Source organism: Dasypus novemcinctus, chromosome 2, assembly GCF_030445035.2.
Source record: "Dasypus novemcinctus isolate mDasNov1 chromosome 2, mDasNov1.1.hap2, whole genome shotgun sequence".
In the NCBI taxonomy this organism is placed as follows: domain Eukaryota; kingdom Metazoa; phylum Chordata; class Mammalia; order Cingulata; family Dasypodidae; genus Dasypus; species Dasypus novemcinctus.
In genome coordinates this window covers 182,939,053-182,952,877 of record NC_080674.1, presented here as the reverse complement: position 1 = coordinate 182,952,877, position 13,825 = coordinate 182,939,053, and the positions used below count along the sequence as shown (strand labels likewise).

General features: G+C 52.0%; 1 protein-coding gene across 1 annotated transcript in view; it reads left to right on the top strand.

The window, feature by feature from the left end:
* Nucleotides 1-13,317, top strand: part of SH3PXD2B (SH3 and PX domains 2B) — a 117,831-nt gene extending 104,514 nt beyond the window's left edge. Inside the window, exons 12-13 of the mRNA XM_004464767.5 lie at nucleotides 619-744; nucleotides 6,858-13,317. Coding sequence (XP_004464824.1) covers nucleotides 619-744; nucleotides 6,858-8,381 — 1,650 coding nt within the window. The 3' untranslated portion in view covers nucleotides 8,382-13,317. The remainder of the gene's footprint in view (nucleotides 1-618; nucleotides 745-6,857) is intronic.
* The last annotated feature ends 508 nt before the right edge of the window (nucleotides 13,318-13,825 follow it).

Below are 13,825 nucleotides of genomic sequence, written 5' to 3'. Positions count from 1 at the left end.
ACTGAACCACATGGACTCCCCTGAGTTGGTTTTATTGTTTGTTTGGGGTTTTTTTGTTTTTTTAGGAGGCACTGGGAACCGATCCTGGAACCTCCCATGTGGGAAGTAGGCACTCAACTGCTTGAACTACATCTACTCCCCATCAGGGCACCAATACTTTTGGAACTGGGCCTTCTTTATAGGTCTACCATTTATTGAGCATCTTTTGAGTGCCGTGCAAAGCATACGGTGCTGTCACTGCAATGACTGACCTAATGCTTGCAGCAGCCCCACTAGGTAGATACTGTTATTATCCCCATTCTACAGGACATGAAACTGAGGCTCCAAAAGGGTAATGGTGTGCCCAAGTCACACACAGTATTTTCCAACCGGGTGAGTCTGACTCACAAACTGTGTTCTTTCCACCATCCTCGCTACCTTTTAAGTTCGTAGAACACAGTCCTGCCCCCAGGTTTCATGATCGTTGCCAAGTGGCCCGGGTGTCTCCTCATCGCTCTGAAGCTGAAGAGCCAGTGACTCCCATGGAAGATGGCGTTGGAGCTGCCCTCTTAGCCCCACCCTCCCCGGTGTCACGGCAGTCCCCCACCTAGGAGTCAGCCCTGTTTTTAATCGTTCCAGCCTCGAGGCCTCAACCTCCCCAAGCCTCCCATCCCGCCCCAGGTGGAGGAGGAGTATTACACCATCGCCGAGTTCCAGACCACCATCCCCGACGGCATCAGCTTCCAGGCGGGCCTCAAGGTCGAGGTGAGTGGGCCTCAAGGTCGAGGTGAGTGGGCCTCAAGGTCGAGGTGAGCGGGCCTGGTGCTCCTCCCTGCCCCGAGTCTCCATTCTAGGTCTCGCCTCCTGCCGCCCCTCCTCTCACCTCCTACTTCTGCACTTTTTCTCTTTTTCGTAGCTTTTACTGGGATATTAATTCATATACCATACAATTCACCCATTTGAATGTATGTATAATTTAATGGTTTCGGATAGTCAGAGTTGTGCAACCATCTCCCCAGTCACCTCAAAAAGAAACCTATACCCATTAGCAGTCACTCCCTGTTCCCCCTCGAGCCCTTCCCCCCAGCGCTAGGCAGCCATTTACTAACCTACTCTCTGTCTCTGCAGATTTGCCAATTTGGGATATATAAATGGAATCATGTAGTATGTGGTCTTTTGTGACTGGCTTGTGTTCTTTATTGCCTTCTCCTTTCCTCCTTCTTCTCCTCTCCTCTTCCCACTTCTCCGCTTGCCTACTGTGTTCCCTGGATGATAAAGGCCAAGATGAATCCTTTCTCTTTTTTCACTTCCTTTTTCTTCTCTTCTTGGGGCTAGAGCAGTAAGGTATTTCCCACGCCTCCAGGAAAGATCCTGTAAATAACCTAATGGGATAGCAGCAAGGATCAGGGAGTTTAAACCTCTGGCAAAGATTACAAAGTAGGGAAGCGGATGTGGCTCAAGCAATTGGGCTCCCGTCTACCATATAGTAGGTCCAGGGTTCCTGGTGAAGGCAAGCTGGCCTGTGTGGCAAGCTAGCTCATGTGGAGCACAGAGCACTGGCCCACGCGGAGAGCTGGCCCAGCAACATGATGCAATGAAAAGAGACGCAGCAGACCAGGGAGCTGCGGTGGAGCAAGAGAATGATCGCCTCTCTCCCACTCCAGAAGGTCCCAGGATCAGTTCCCAGAGCCGCCTAATGAGAAGACAAGCAGACACAGAAGAACACACAGCGAATGGATGCAGAGAGTAGACAATGGAGTGAAGGGGGGGAAATACATTTAAAAAGAAAAGAAAAGAAAAAAGATACCAAAGTAGTCCCTGAGACAGTTTTCAACACAGGCAGAGCCAGGCCCAAATATCACCGTCCTCCTCCATCATGAGGGGCCGGCCAGCCCCTCCACCCTTCTTGGGAGGCAGAGGTTTAATTGATTCACCTCCAACAAATACAATACTCGTCAGAACCCCTGTGGCCCTCAGCTCGGCCTTGGTGGGTAGGGTGAAGGGTGTTGCCCCCATTTTATGGTGGAAGAAACTGCGACAGTGGAGGTAAGATGGTTATACCCAGGGGAAGCGGACTTGGCCCAGTGGTTAGGGCATCCGTCTACCACATGGGAGGTCCGCGGTTCAAACCCGGGGCCTCCTTGACCCGTGTGGAGCTGACCCATGTGCAGTGCTGATGCGCGCAAGGAGTGCTGCGCCACGCAGGGGTGTCCCCCGCGTAGGGGAGCCCCATGCGCAAGGAGTGCGCCCCATAAGGAGAGCCGCCCAGCGTGAAAGAAAGTGCAGCCTGCCCAGGAATGGCGCCGCGCACAATTCTGTGCCCCTGATGACAACAGAAGCGGACAAAGAAACAAGACGCAGCAAATAGACAAAGAGAACAGACAACCGGGGGAGGGGGGGAATTAAATAAATAAATAAATTTTTTTTAAAAAAAAAAAAGATGGCTATACCCAGAACTCAGCATTTGCCCAGGCATCCAGGTTCTAGATCAGCTTCCGGTTCCATCTCAGCCACGCTGCAGGGGCTTCTTCTGTCAAGGGAAGGGTGCTGTTCCCTGGAGCTCTGCCCTCGCCTCAGTCGGCCCCTTCCCAGCGAGAAATGCTTTCCTCCTCCTCCACCTGCCCAGAGCCCCACATTTCTGCCTTCCATGATCTTGATCTATTAATTGATTGGTTGATTCACTTGGTTTCCATCCTACCCAACTAAAATGTAAACTTTGAGACCAGAGGCCTCATTTGTGTTTACCACAATGTCCCCTGCCCAGACCCTGGCTTGTAGCAGATACTCAAAACATATGTGTTGAATGAATAAGTTTGACCTTATTGGGTTGTAAGCCCCTTGAGGACAGGAGCTGTTTGCGTAGAGCCTAGGATAGAAAATCCCCAGGTTGCCCACTTGTCTCCATGTAGCGCCTGCGCTTCCTTCAAGTGTTACTGCAAACTCTGCCTTCCCCGGTTTAGGGGCCCCTTCTGTGATTTGTGTGTTCTCCCAACAAGACGACAATAAGAATGTTAACAGCTAACATTTGTTGAGCACTGATTAGGTGCCACGTTATACTAAGTACTTTACACATGGCATCTGGCTTAGTCATTTAATCAACCCTGGTGAGAGCACTAATCTTCTCCCCGTTTTCAGATGAGAACGCTATGGCTCAGAAAAATTAGGGCGTTATCCAAAGTCACAGCTAAAAAGTGACAGAATTGGGATTCACATTCGTTTTTCACTCCCAGGTCCCCAGCACAGCAATAAATGTATGTTGTTGAATTTTTAAAAATCTCTCTCCCCACTAGCCTCGCAGGGATCGTTTTCTTCATTCTAACCTAAGGGCTGGTCCACAGTAGGTGCTCAACAAACGATTCCTTTGGGAAAGAATGTTTGGATGAAAGACTTAGTGAGCAGTGATTATTGAGTCGATGCGCGAGGACACCAGGTGCACAAGGATGCCACATTTCCTGAGGGTCTTTAATCACTCTCCAGGCTTCCAAAGCAGCTGCTGTTTTTCTCTAGCAGTGAATACGGAAGGACAGGAAGTAGCACTTCCTGCCTCACTCCCTCTTCCCCTCAGGTCCCAGGGCAGTTGCCCAGGGAGCTGGAGAGAAGGTGGCTTCCTAAAGGTGCTTCCTGAGCCTCACTACCCCTGGTTCTCTCAGGCTACTCCAGAAACTTCTTCTCAAGCCAAGTTCCCTTCAGCTGAGGCAGCTGTCTGCAGGGGTGTTTTTAAAATGTGGCCTGTAATTTCTCAGCCTAACTTTTATAAAATGTAAATCTTCATCCGCAGAGATACTGTGGGGAAAGCAGAAATATCTCCAAAGCTTTAGGAGGCTTTTTATCTGCTCCTTTTCTCCAGCTCCTTTCTTACACTGTTTCTGGCCTTTCTGACTTCAAATCCACAGAGAGAATTCTCAAGGCATCTTGCTTGTGTTAAAAGATAATTCTGGCGGGAGCAAATGTAGCTCAACATGGTTGAGCGCCTGCTTCCCACATGCGAGGTCCCGGTTCAGTCCCCAGCACCTCCTAAAAACAAGCATACAAATTAAAATGCCAGCTCATATTGGGGGACGATTATAGCTCAGTGGCTGAGCGCCTGCTTCCCATGTACAGGATAATTCTGTATTGTACTCTGCCATCTTGCTGTTGTAGAACAACATCGTGTTCTGACATGAAAGCATGCCTGTCTCCTGAGTCTTTCCATGGTCTAGGGTTGTTCCTCCCACCCTTGTTGTCCAGCCTTATTCCCCACTGCTTTCCTTGGAACCCTGGTGGTCAAGTGGGGCCTTCCCCACCTCTCGTGAAGGGGACCTTCTTTTAACTAAGCTTCAAGCCCACCATTTGCCTCCTCATGGAAAGTATTCAAGGCTATTAGTTGAACTGAACTTGACATATCAAAATCCAACTTACTCTTCAAATCCTTGCCTCCTTCAGGAAGCTGCCCCTGATTCACCCAGCTGTCTCTGTTTCCTTTCCCTCTACACTATGTAACTTCTGTATCTCAGTCCTTAATTAAAAAGACAATTCTCCCTCCATTTCTACACATAATGCTTTCTTGAAAAAACAAGAATTGAATTTTATTTTTTTCCTTATTCTTTAGTGATTATTGGAGGATTGAATTCCAAGTTGAAATTAATTTTCCCCTCAGCATTTTGAATTTATAATTCCATTCTTTTCTTGCCTCTGGTATTGCTAGTAAGCAGCTACTATCAACTTGATTCTTGGTCTTTTGTTCACAACCTGTCATTTCTCTGCTTCTCTCAGTATCTTTAAAATGCTGACATTTCACCAAAATGTATCTAGGTGTGAATTTGTTTTTATCCTGCTCAGCATGTGGTTATCCTTTTCACCTTAAGGATTCAGGTTGTCCCAGAAAATTCTGTACTTTTATTTCTTAAAATATTGATTCCTTTCATTCTTAACTCTTTTCTACTGAAACTGTTCCTCAACAGGCTCTATCTTCATGTCTCTTAACTTTTGTTCATATTTTCTATCTTTACTCCTTTGTGCCACATTCATGGAACATTCTGCTTGATTTTCTAGCTCCTTGATTTGCTCTTATCAGTTCAGCCTATTCATTATTTTTATTTCAGCAATTATAATTTTCATTTACAAGAGCTCTTGATGATTCTTTTTCATAACTACCTGTTCTTGTTTCATAATAACTTGTTGTTTCATGAATTTGATGTCCATCTATGTATAATTTGAGGTCCTTTTTTTATATTTATTATCTCCTTTGTCCTCCATTGTAAATTCTTTTCAGTGGTTTTGCTGTTTGTTTAAATTCTTTTCATTGTGAGAGAGGCAGGTTGGGTAGTGGTAAAAGCTCAGGCTCTGCCACCTGCCTGCATTTGAATCCTACTGCCACCATTTACTTTCTGCAAGACTCCGTGAGTTCCTCCACTCTCCTGCACTTATAAAATGGGATGATACCCCCATCTCACAGGGTGGTGGTGAGCATTAACCCAATGTCATATGTAAAGAGACAGACAAGGAATTGCAGCATGCACACTTCCAGCCCACATGAATTCAATCATATGGAACAGGACCAAAAAGAGAAGAAACGTAAAAGCTTAAGTCATGTGGGTGGTTCCACCCAGCATTCCCTTTGGGATGTATGTATCCCAGAGGGAGATGGAGATCTGCTTTACCTCTATCAACCCCAGTTCCCTTGTATCTAAACATGAGCATCTCATCACGCTGAGTATAAATCCCATGTTTAAAGAGGAGCATTTTTCTTACCTCCTGGCCTCTAAACACCAACTAGCTAATCCATCTATCTGGTGCTCAACTAAAGAATCGGCTATCAAGGGGAATTTGTATGTGGCTTCTGCCTTGTGCTTCTTTAGAATTGTAGCCAGCACCACTGGGGCCCCATCCTGCATTCAAGCCCACCTGAGATGACCTGTAGCTGAGCACTGGTCCCGCCGCTCTCCTTTCTGCCTGAAGGGAAGGGCCAGAAAAGAAGGGAGGGGGCTAATGGGGGGAAGTGGCCAGAGTCCTTAGAGAAATGCTTCCAAGCCCCCATCCCACCGCGCTCTACCCTGCTCCAGTGGAACCACTCTAAGGCACGTTCTGTTCCTCTCTCAGACAGTCTGGCTGTTACTCCTGCACAGTGAGCATCCTGCTCATTGTGGGCTTCTCCCCTTTGCTTCTCACTTGCCCTACTTCTTCACTTGTACTTCCTGGGATCACCTCTCAAAGTAACCACCTGTATCCAAATCCACGTCTTAGGGCCTGCTTTTGGTGGAATCCAAAATAAAACAAGAACCTCCCTGTTTGAGCTTCATAAGGCTGCCTAAACAACCAAAATCTATTACCTTCTGGGGGCCAGAAGTCTGAAATTAGGGGGTCCATAGGGCCGTGCTCCCTCCAAGGGACCTAGGGGAGGGTCCTTCCTTGCCTGTTCCAGCTTCTGGTGCCAGCCAGCGATCCTTGGCATTCCTTGGCTCATGACAGTGTAACCGCACTCTGCCTTCATCTTCACCTGGCTATCTTCTCCCTGGGTGTTTCTGTCTCTGGCTCTTCTGGTAAGGACACCAGTCATATTGGGTTAAGGCCCCACCCTTCTTGAGTACGACCTCATCTTAACTATATCTTCAGCAACCCTCTTTTCAAATAAGGTCACCTTCTGAGGTCTTAGGGAGTAGTACTTCAGCATATCTTTTTTTAGGGGGACACAATTCAACCATAACACAACCCCCATGTAAGATGTTTCTGATACGTAGTAAACTCCGTAGGTGATCCACCATAGATGCTTTATGAGAATCTGCCAAGTGCAAAGTCATATATTCCAGAACTCTAAGCCCACCTGGGTTCCCCCAGACCACGTGGGTCTGTTGGTCCTGGGACCATACCTTCTAAGCACTTTGCTCTGTCTTCCCTTGCAGGTGATCGAGAAAAACTTGAGTGGCTGGTGGTACATCCAGATTGAAGAAAAGGAAGGATGGGCCCCAGCCACCTTCATTGACAAGTATAAGAAAACCAGCAATGCCTCAAGACCCAACTTCCTGGCTCCCCTGCCCAATGAGGTGGCCCAGCTCCGGCTTGGGGATGCGGCAGCCGTGGAGAACCACACCGCCAGCGATGCCGTGGGCCCCTCCCGGCCCCTGCCTGAGGCACCGCCTGGCCCTGGGGACTCAGGGGTGCCGTGGTCCAAAGACTGGAAGGGCAGTAAGGAGGTCCTCAGGAAGGTCTCAGCAGACACATCTGCATCCACAGGCTATGAGGAGATCTCGGACCTCAACTTGGAGGAGAAGCCCAGCCTCCCTCCCCGGAAAGAATCCATCATTAAGTCCGAAGGGGAGCTGCAGGAGAGGGAGCGGCAGAGGATGGAACAGCTCAGGGGCTCTTCGCCCAAGCCTCCTGGCATGAGTCTGCCAATGATTCCAGCCAAACACAACCCCCCAGCCCGAGACAACAGGAGGCCGGAGCCCAAGCCTGACAAAAGCAAATTGTTCCAGCTGAAGAATGAGATGGGGCTGGAGTGTGGCCACAAGGTACTGGCCAAAGAAGTAAAGAAGCCCAACCTCCGGCCCATCTCCAAATCCAAAGCAGACCCCCCGGAGGAGAAGCCAGAAGCCATTCCTCAGAACCCCTTCTTGAAGTCCAAACTTCAGGTTAGGCCAAAACCAGCGTCCCCCAGGACAGAGCCACCTCAGGGCGAAGACCAAGTGGACATCTGCAACCTCAGGAGTAAGCTCAGGCCGGCCAAGGCCCAGGAGAAGTCCTCGTTGGACAGGGAGAGCCCCCACGCTGCTGGAGGCCAAGACATGGCCTTCAGCCGCAGCTTTCTCCCAGGGGAGGGGCCTGGCCGTGCCCAGGAGAAGACGGGCAAACAGGATGGGCTTGGCCCAAAGGAGGCATCCTCCAGAGCCTCTCCCAAGCCAGCCAAGACGGCAGACCCCGTGCCTAGGAGTGCCCCCGTACCTCTCCAGGAGCCTCCCCCGCAGAGGCCCATGGTCCCACCCCGGAGACCACCCCCGCCCAAGAAGAGCTCGTCGTCCTCCAGGCCCCTCCCAGAGGTGAGGGGGCCGCAGCGAGAAGCCAGCGAAGACAAGGCAGCGCCTGCCCCTGGCTGGCCCCTGCTCATCCCTCCCAAACCCAAACCTTTTCTCCCCAACTCCTTGGGAGGCCAGGATGACATGAGGGGGAAAGGCGGGCCAGGGCCCCGCGTGGCAGGAAAGGTAGGAGAAAGCAGAGGCCCCCTGCCCAGCACCAATGGCCCGAAGGACTCTCTGTATGTGGCTGTGGCCAACTTCGAAGGTGACGAAGATACCAGCAGCTTCCAGGAGGGCACGGTGTTCGAAGTCCGGGAAAAGAACAGCAGCGGCTGGTGGTTCTGCCAGGCCCTGAGTGGGGCCCCTTCCTGGGAAGGGTGGATTCCTTCCAGCTATCTCAGGAAGAAGCTGTAGCCGCCGCCTTCTGCCTGGAGGCCCCGTTGGCCCCTGCCGGCTTTACCCACATATTTAATATGCCTCCTAATTTATCATTCTCCACGCAGCTGCAAAGGAGTGCAGACCCCGCAGCACCCTGGTGTCTTCCTTCGTCTCCCGTGGGAGTGGCAGGCATCCTGCGTGGAGAATGAGTTGCCGAGGCCTCAGGACCACCAGGTCTGATCCGTCCCCTCACATCCCCCGGAGGCGCAGAAGCTGCACCCCTTGCTTTCTATCCGCGTCAGCATCCCTGCCTTAAGAGAACTCCTGCCAGCCCGTGGCGTCGCCACCCGCTTCCCTGCCTTCCCGGCAGTGGGATCGTGACTCTCCAAACCTCCCGGGACCAGAGCCCCCATCGGGAGAAGCTCCAGGAAGGGCCACTGGTTGCTCGGACGAGGCCAAGGTGTCTTAAGGGACACCCTCCCTGGTATCCCGCCCGTCCAGGACGACCTGCTCTAACTTCTCCACATCTCTAAAAGTCCGGTGGCTTGTCGCACTCCATTTCCGAATCACCTGTAGACGTCAACGACGTTACCAGTCCCAGAGAAAGCATTCTCTCCTCAAGCCCTCAGGCCCAGGGACCTCTGAGGCCAGAGTGGTTGTAGCTGCCCCAGGCATGGGCCCCTGGGGGTCCACTCAGCCAGTCTTTCTCCCTTGGCCTTCCTCCCTTCTCTCTGGGGACCACCATCAGTCTTAGAGGTGGGGTTCCTACCCCTGGAGCTCGCCTCACTTTCCTGCTGCAGGTGTGGGATATTCTCGGGCTTTTAGATACAAATCTCCCGCCGCCCCGCCCCGGGGCATTTCACGTCCCGTCTCCCTAGAATGAGAGTCTGGGCGTTTGTTCAAAAAAGGGGGCCATTCTCACGCACTGCCCCTTGTGAGCACCCAACAGTGTGCTTGGCACTTTACATTCATGTGTCAACCCTGGCAGCAGCCCTCTCTGTAGTATTAAACCCATCCTTTAGATGAGGGAGCTTGGGGCTCGGCAGCCTCAAAAGCACGCGAGCTGCTAAGGCGGAGAGGGGAATCGAATCTGGGCCCGCCTGGCTGGCATGCCTGTGCCCTTCAGCCTGTAAAAGGCAGAGCAGACAGGGGAGAGCCAGAAGCCAGCTGGGCGCCAGGAGCAGGGTGGCCGAGTCGTGCTGGGCAGGGGGCACGCATGGCTGCTTTCACACCCACCGCTCTCCGTCTTACTGCAGCATGCTCCCCAAGGCGGCCTTGGACTCCACGGGGGCTCCTTGGTGGCGGCAGGTGCCAAGACCTTGGTAGTCGGCCCAGAGCTCTGTTGCCTGCTCCTGGGCTGGTGCCGCCCTCCCCCCGGGGGGATGGGGCTTCTGGAGCAAGGCGGGGGAGGGGGAGGCTGGGGTGGCCTCCCGTGCTGGCCTCGTGGGGCCCCGGGAGCTCGGGCACTGGCGGCTGGCTCTCCACCATACTGAGCACAGCAAGCAGTAGCCCCTAAGGAGACAGGACCCAAGGACCTGGCCGGCACCTCCTGCCCCTCCTGCCGCCGCTTCCTGCTCCCCTCTGGCATTTGTACGGTCGGTGCCTTCCTCTTCCATGCACTCTCACTGTACAAAGAAGTAGAGACCAGGATGGCCCTTCCACCGTTTCAACATAGGCGGTCAGCTGCGGCGGGCGGAGGCCTGCTAAGTCATGGCACAACTAGAATGGGGACCCAGGGTTTCTGGTTCCCAGCCAGAACTCCTGCCTGGGGGCCAGGCTGCCCGGGGGGTGAGAGAGCAGAACCCCTCCCTGCCCCGCCCGAGCCGGCAGGAGAAGAGGAGACTGCCCCAGAGTGCTCCAATTCAGTGTTCAGCCACGGCAGTGGTTTTGGAATCAGGAGGCCAACTATGGACGCTCACGGTCCACCTGCAGTGCCAAAGGTTCAAGTGCAAGGCCCTCATTTGCCCACGCTGTCCCATGGGCTCTGGATACTTTGGGAGGAGAAAGACCGCCCTCTGGTCCACAGCGGCATTTTTATTCTCTTTCTCCAGTTGGCCTACAAATCCCATCTCCCTGCAAATCTGGGGACAGGGACCTGAGGTGCCTCTTGCAAGGTCTGCTCGCCCTGGCCCTATGCCCAGAACCTTTGGGGAAGGTGGCAGGGAGAAGGCCACCCACCCCAGAGTCCCTCCTGATGCTCCCACTGGGGGGACTGACCCATAGCATGTTCTCCCTCCCTCCCACCCTCTCCCTCTCCCCTCTACCTTTCTCACTCGCTTGCTCGCTGTCTGTGCTTATTTGCTTTCTGCTTCCCTTCACCTTTTCAAGTACTTTTTGAGCACCTACTACGCGCTAGGCGTGGGTTAAGACCAGCCCCTGTGTGCAGCTCCATTCCAGGCTGTGAGGAGCTTTGATTTTTGTCCGCTGACTGCATTGAAGGAGTTGGTCTTTCGCCTCCTCTCTTCCCAGGGATCAGGGAGTGCGGATGAACTGGCCCTGCCTTTCTCTGCACAGAAAGTTTTCCTGCAAATGAAAGGATTTGCCTTTTTTTTTTTAAAACAGTATTCTGACATGACCTGGAGGTGCTGAAGCCCTGTTCCCCTCTGTTCCCAGTCCTTTCTTCAGGTGAAACTGTGGGTGAGGACTCCCCTGGCCAGCTCCTTTTGCCCCCGGCGTGGGAACTTCCCTAGTCAAGTGGAATTGGTAGGGTTTGGTGGCCCCCCCCCTCCTCCTTGCCTGGGGACATGTTTACACGTCCAGGCCAAGCTCACTATTCTATTGAAGGAGCATATGCAAAACTCCGCTGGAGTTCCTGCCCAGGAAAATATCCAGGCCTGTAAGAAAAACTCCTTTCAGGCACCGGGCAGGTCACCGGGTGCTTTAAGAGGCCCCCTCCGTTAGTTCTCAAAACCACCCATCAGGTGGATAGGCTCAGCCCCATTTTGTAGTGAGAAAATTGAAGTTCAGAGAGGGAAGTCCCGTGCGCAGCCTCCAAATAGTGACGGAGCTGGGATTCCCATGGGGATTTCCCCTCCAATGCCGGTGGCGTTCCCTCTGCCATCAGTAGTGACTCATGCATGGGGCTTCCAGGAAATCGGGTGACCCTCCCTCTGACTTTAGGTTCCTCGTCCCCCCACCCCATGGGCACACACGTCAGTTGTAGACAAGTTCAGGCCAAATGCCAGCTCAAACAGCAAGCTAGGTGCTGCTTTTCCTCTTTCCTCGCCCTGGCTTACCATCCTGCGGTGACTATTTTATTTCATATCCTAGGGTCCACATACAGCTTGTGGTGCCACCCAGTCTTTGGAAAATCTGAACTTTAGGGCCACCGTTGCATAAAACAGACCGTTGTTCAAACAAGGAAACGACTCTTCCTGCCTCCTTTCCATTCAATGGGTTTATTGTCATCGTCCCTGGCAGTGACTTGAGGAGAACTGGGCTTAGCTCACAACACTTTAAAGACCCCTACCCTCCCGGGGAATTTCTCGAGCCTGCATCACGCTTTCAGTAGTCATTTAAGGTCCCCATTGCAAGACCTTTCCATGTAATAACTTTTAAGGAAGAGTTGTTGGCCTTAAAACATTTCTGAGGCTATTTGGGATTTCACTACCGGGTGGAGTGTGGGAGAACAAATTTGCCACATTAAAGGGCAGGTACTGGACCTCTCCAACTTTGGGAAGGACCTGCTTAAGGAGTCCAGTCTGATATTTATCCAGCCTCTACCAAGTACCCAGCCCTGAGTGAGATAAGGAAAAAAACTGCACCTGCCCTCAAGTACCTGGCAATGTGACATCATCACGGACATTCATGGCTTAACTGTTACCCAACTTGTCCTTGTGCCCAAGTCTAAGTGTTCGACCGGGCTAACCCCTGGGAGGGCTTGCCTCTTCTTTGGACTAATGTGAAAGCGGACACCCAACAAACTGAGCTGTACTTGGCAGTCTTGTCCCCCAGCTGGCTTTCTAGACATATCCTTAAGGGCTTGTGGGTCTGCTGCCAACAGCCATGCCATATCATAGACCAAAGATGACCTGGTGTCCACCTTGTGGCCTGAGTGAGTGGGAAGTTTGCTTGCATTGAGGCCCAAGGGTACAGGGCCCCCTCCCTGGGCCTGGAGGAATTGCTCCTAACTTGGATAAGGTTTTTAAGTCTACACCAATGGGAACTGCCACGGAGCCCATGGCTGTCCCAGGCAGTGTCAGGGAGTTGCAGGGCTAAATTCGTGAGGCCCCAGTCAAGGGCCATCTGCTGAGGACTTGACCATCCAGACTTCATGGGGATCATATCTGGCTTCAGGTGCTACCCTGCTGTGTTATCGGAGCCCCTCATTGTATTTAAACATCCCACCCAATTTCTATCCTCCCCTCCAAAGTAGGCCTTAGATCCAACCAGGGATGAGGGGCTACAACCTCTGCTGTCCTTAAGGAGGCGAGTACAGTGCCACAGCCGGTAGCCTTCCCTTCCAGATCTTCTGTAGAGAGGAAGGTGCCCTCACCAGGCTTCCTGCAGCCATAGCAATTCGGATACAACTAAGGCGCCTGTATGATGCCCCCGATGTGGGCCTCTGTCTTTGTTGTAGTGTAATTATTAACAGAGTCCCCTACCCTCAAGAGGAGATGAGAAACTGGTCACCTTAATTGCACCCGCATTTCCTGCTCTGGGAGCCACCAGTTCATCAGGCCATCTCTTCTGTCCCTCCAGGAATGGGGGGGCCTGTGACAGTGTTGTCCACCCACCTCGTGCCCAGCTCACAGGACATTGCTGGAGATCTTGGCACTCCTCGTAGCCTCTCATCAAACTGACAGGTTCTGGTAGTGTTTTTCGTTTCCTTTTTAACACAAAAACATACATGAGTATATCCAATGCGAGGGAGGGATGATAAACAGCTGTAGCATGTATAGACTATATACCATTAGACTGTTTTGTTTTTTTAATAAAAATGTGCTTGACTGGATTCAAGCTTCATTGCGAAGATGCTGTGTCTATGGATTTTATTTGGCTAAAGTAAAGGCACTGTGCTTTGTGCCCTGGAATCTTGGCCTGGGGTCTTTGGGAGCAGAGAACAGAAACCTATACGAGCTACGTTTGTGGGTTGCCCAGAATTAGGGTAACTACCCTCTCTAGGCCCTGGTGCACCTTCATTCTTTTAATTACAGTATCCTGAAACCAAGACGAAGCTTCTTTTATTTGCTGGATATTTTCCACTTGTTCTCTGCCCTGTGCCTAAAGATGGAAAACTTCAATTGTCCACGGAGTCTTGAACCTTTTGCTGGCCTTCCTACTGATGGGCAAGAGTTGGTGAGGGGATTGGGAATGGGGTCGTGCAGCCTGCACCAGGGAAGTCGGCTCAACCCGCAACTCGGAGCCTTCTCGGTTCCAGGTGAATCTTTAAACAAAATGGCACGCACACCTTCCAAGGCAGAGAAGAAGAGAACCCGCTGAGTCCCTGAACAGAACTTCAAAAGGGGAACTTGCATACA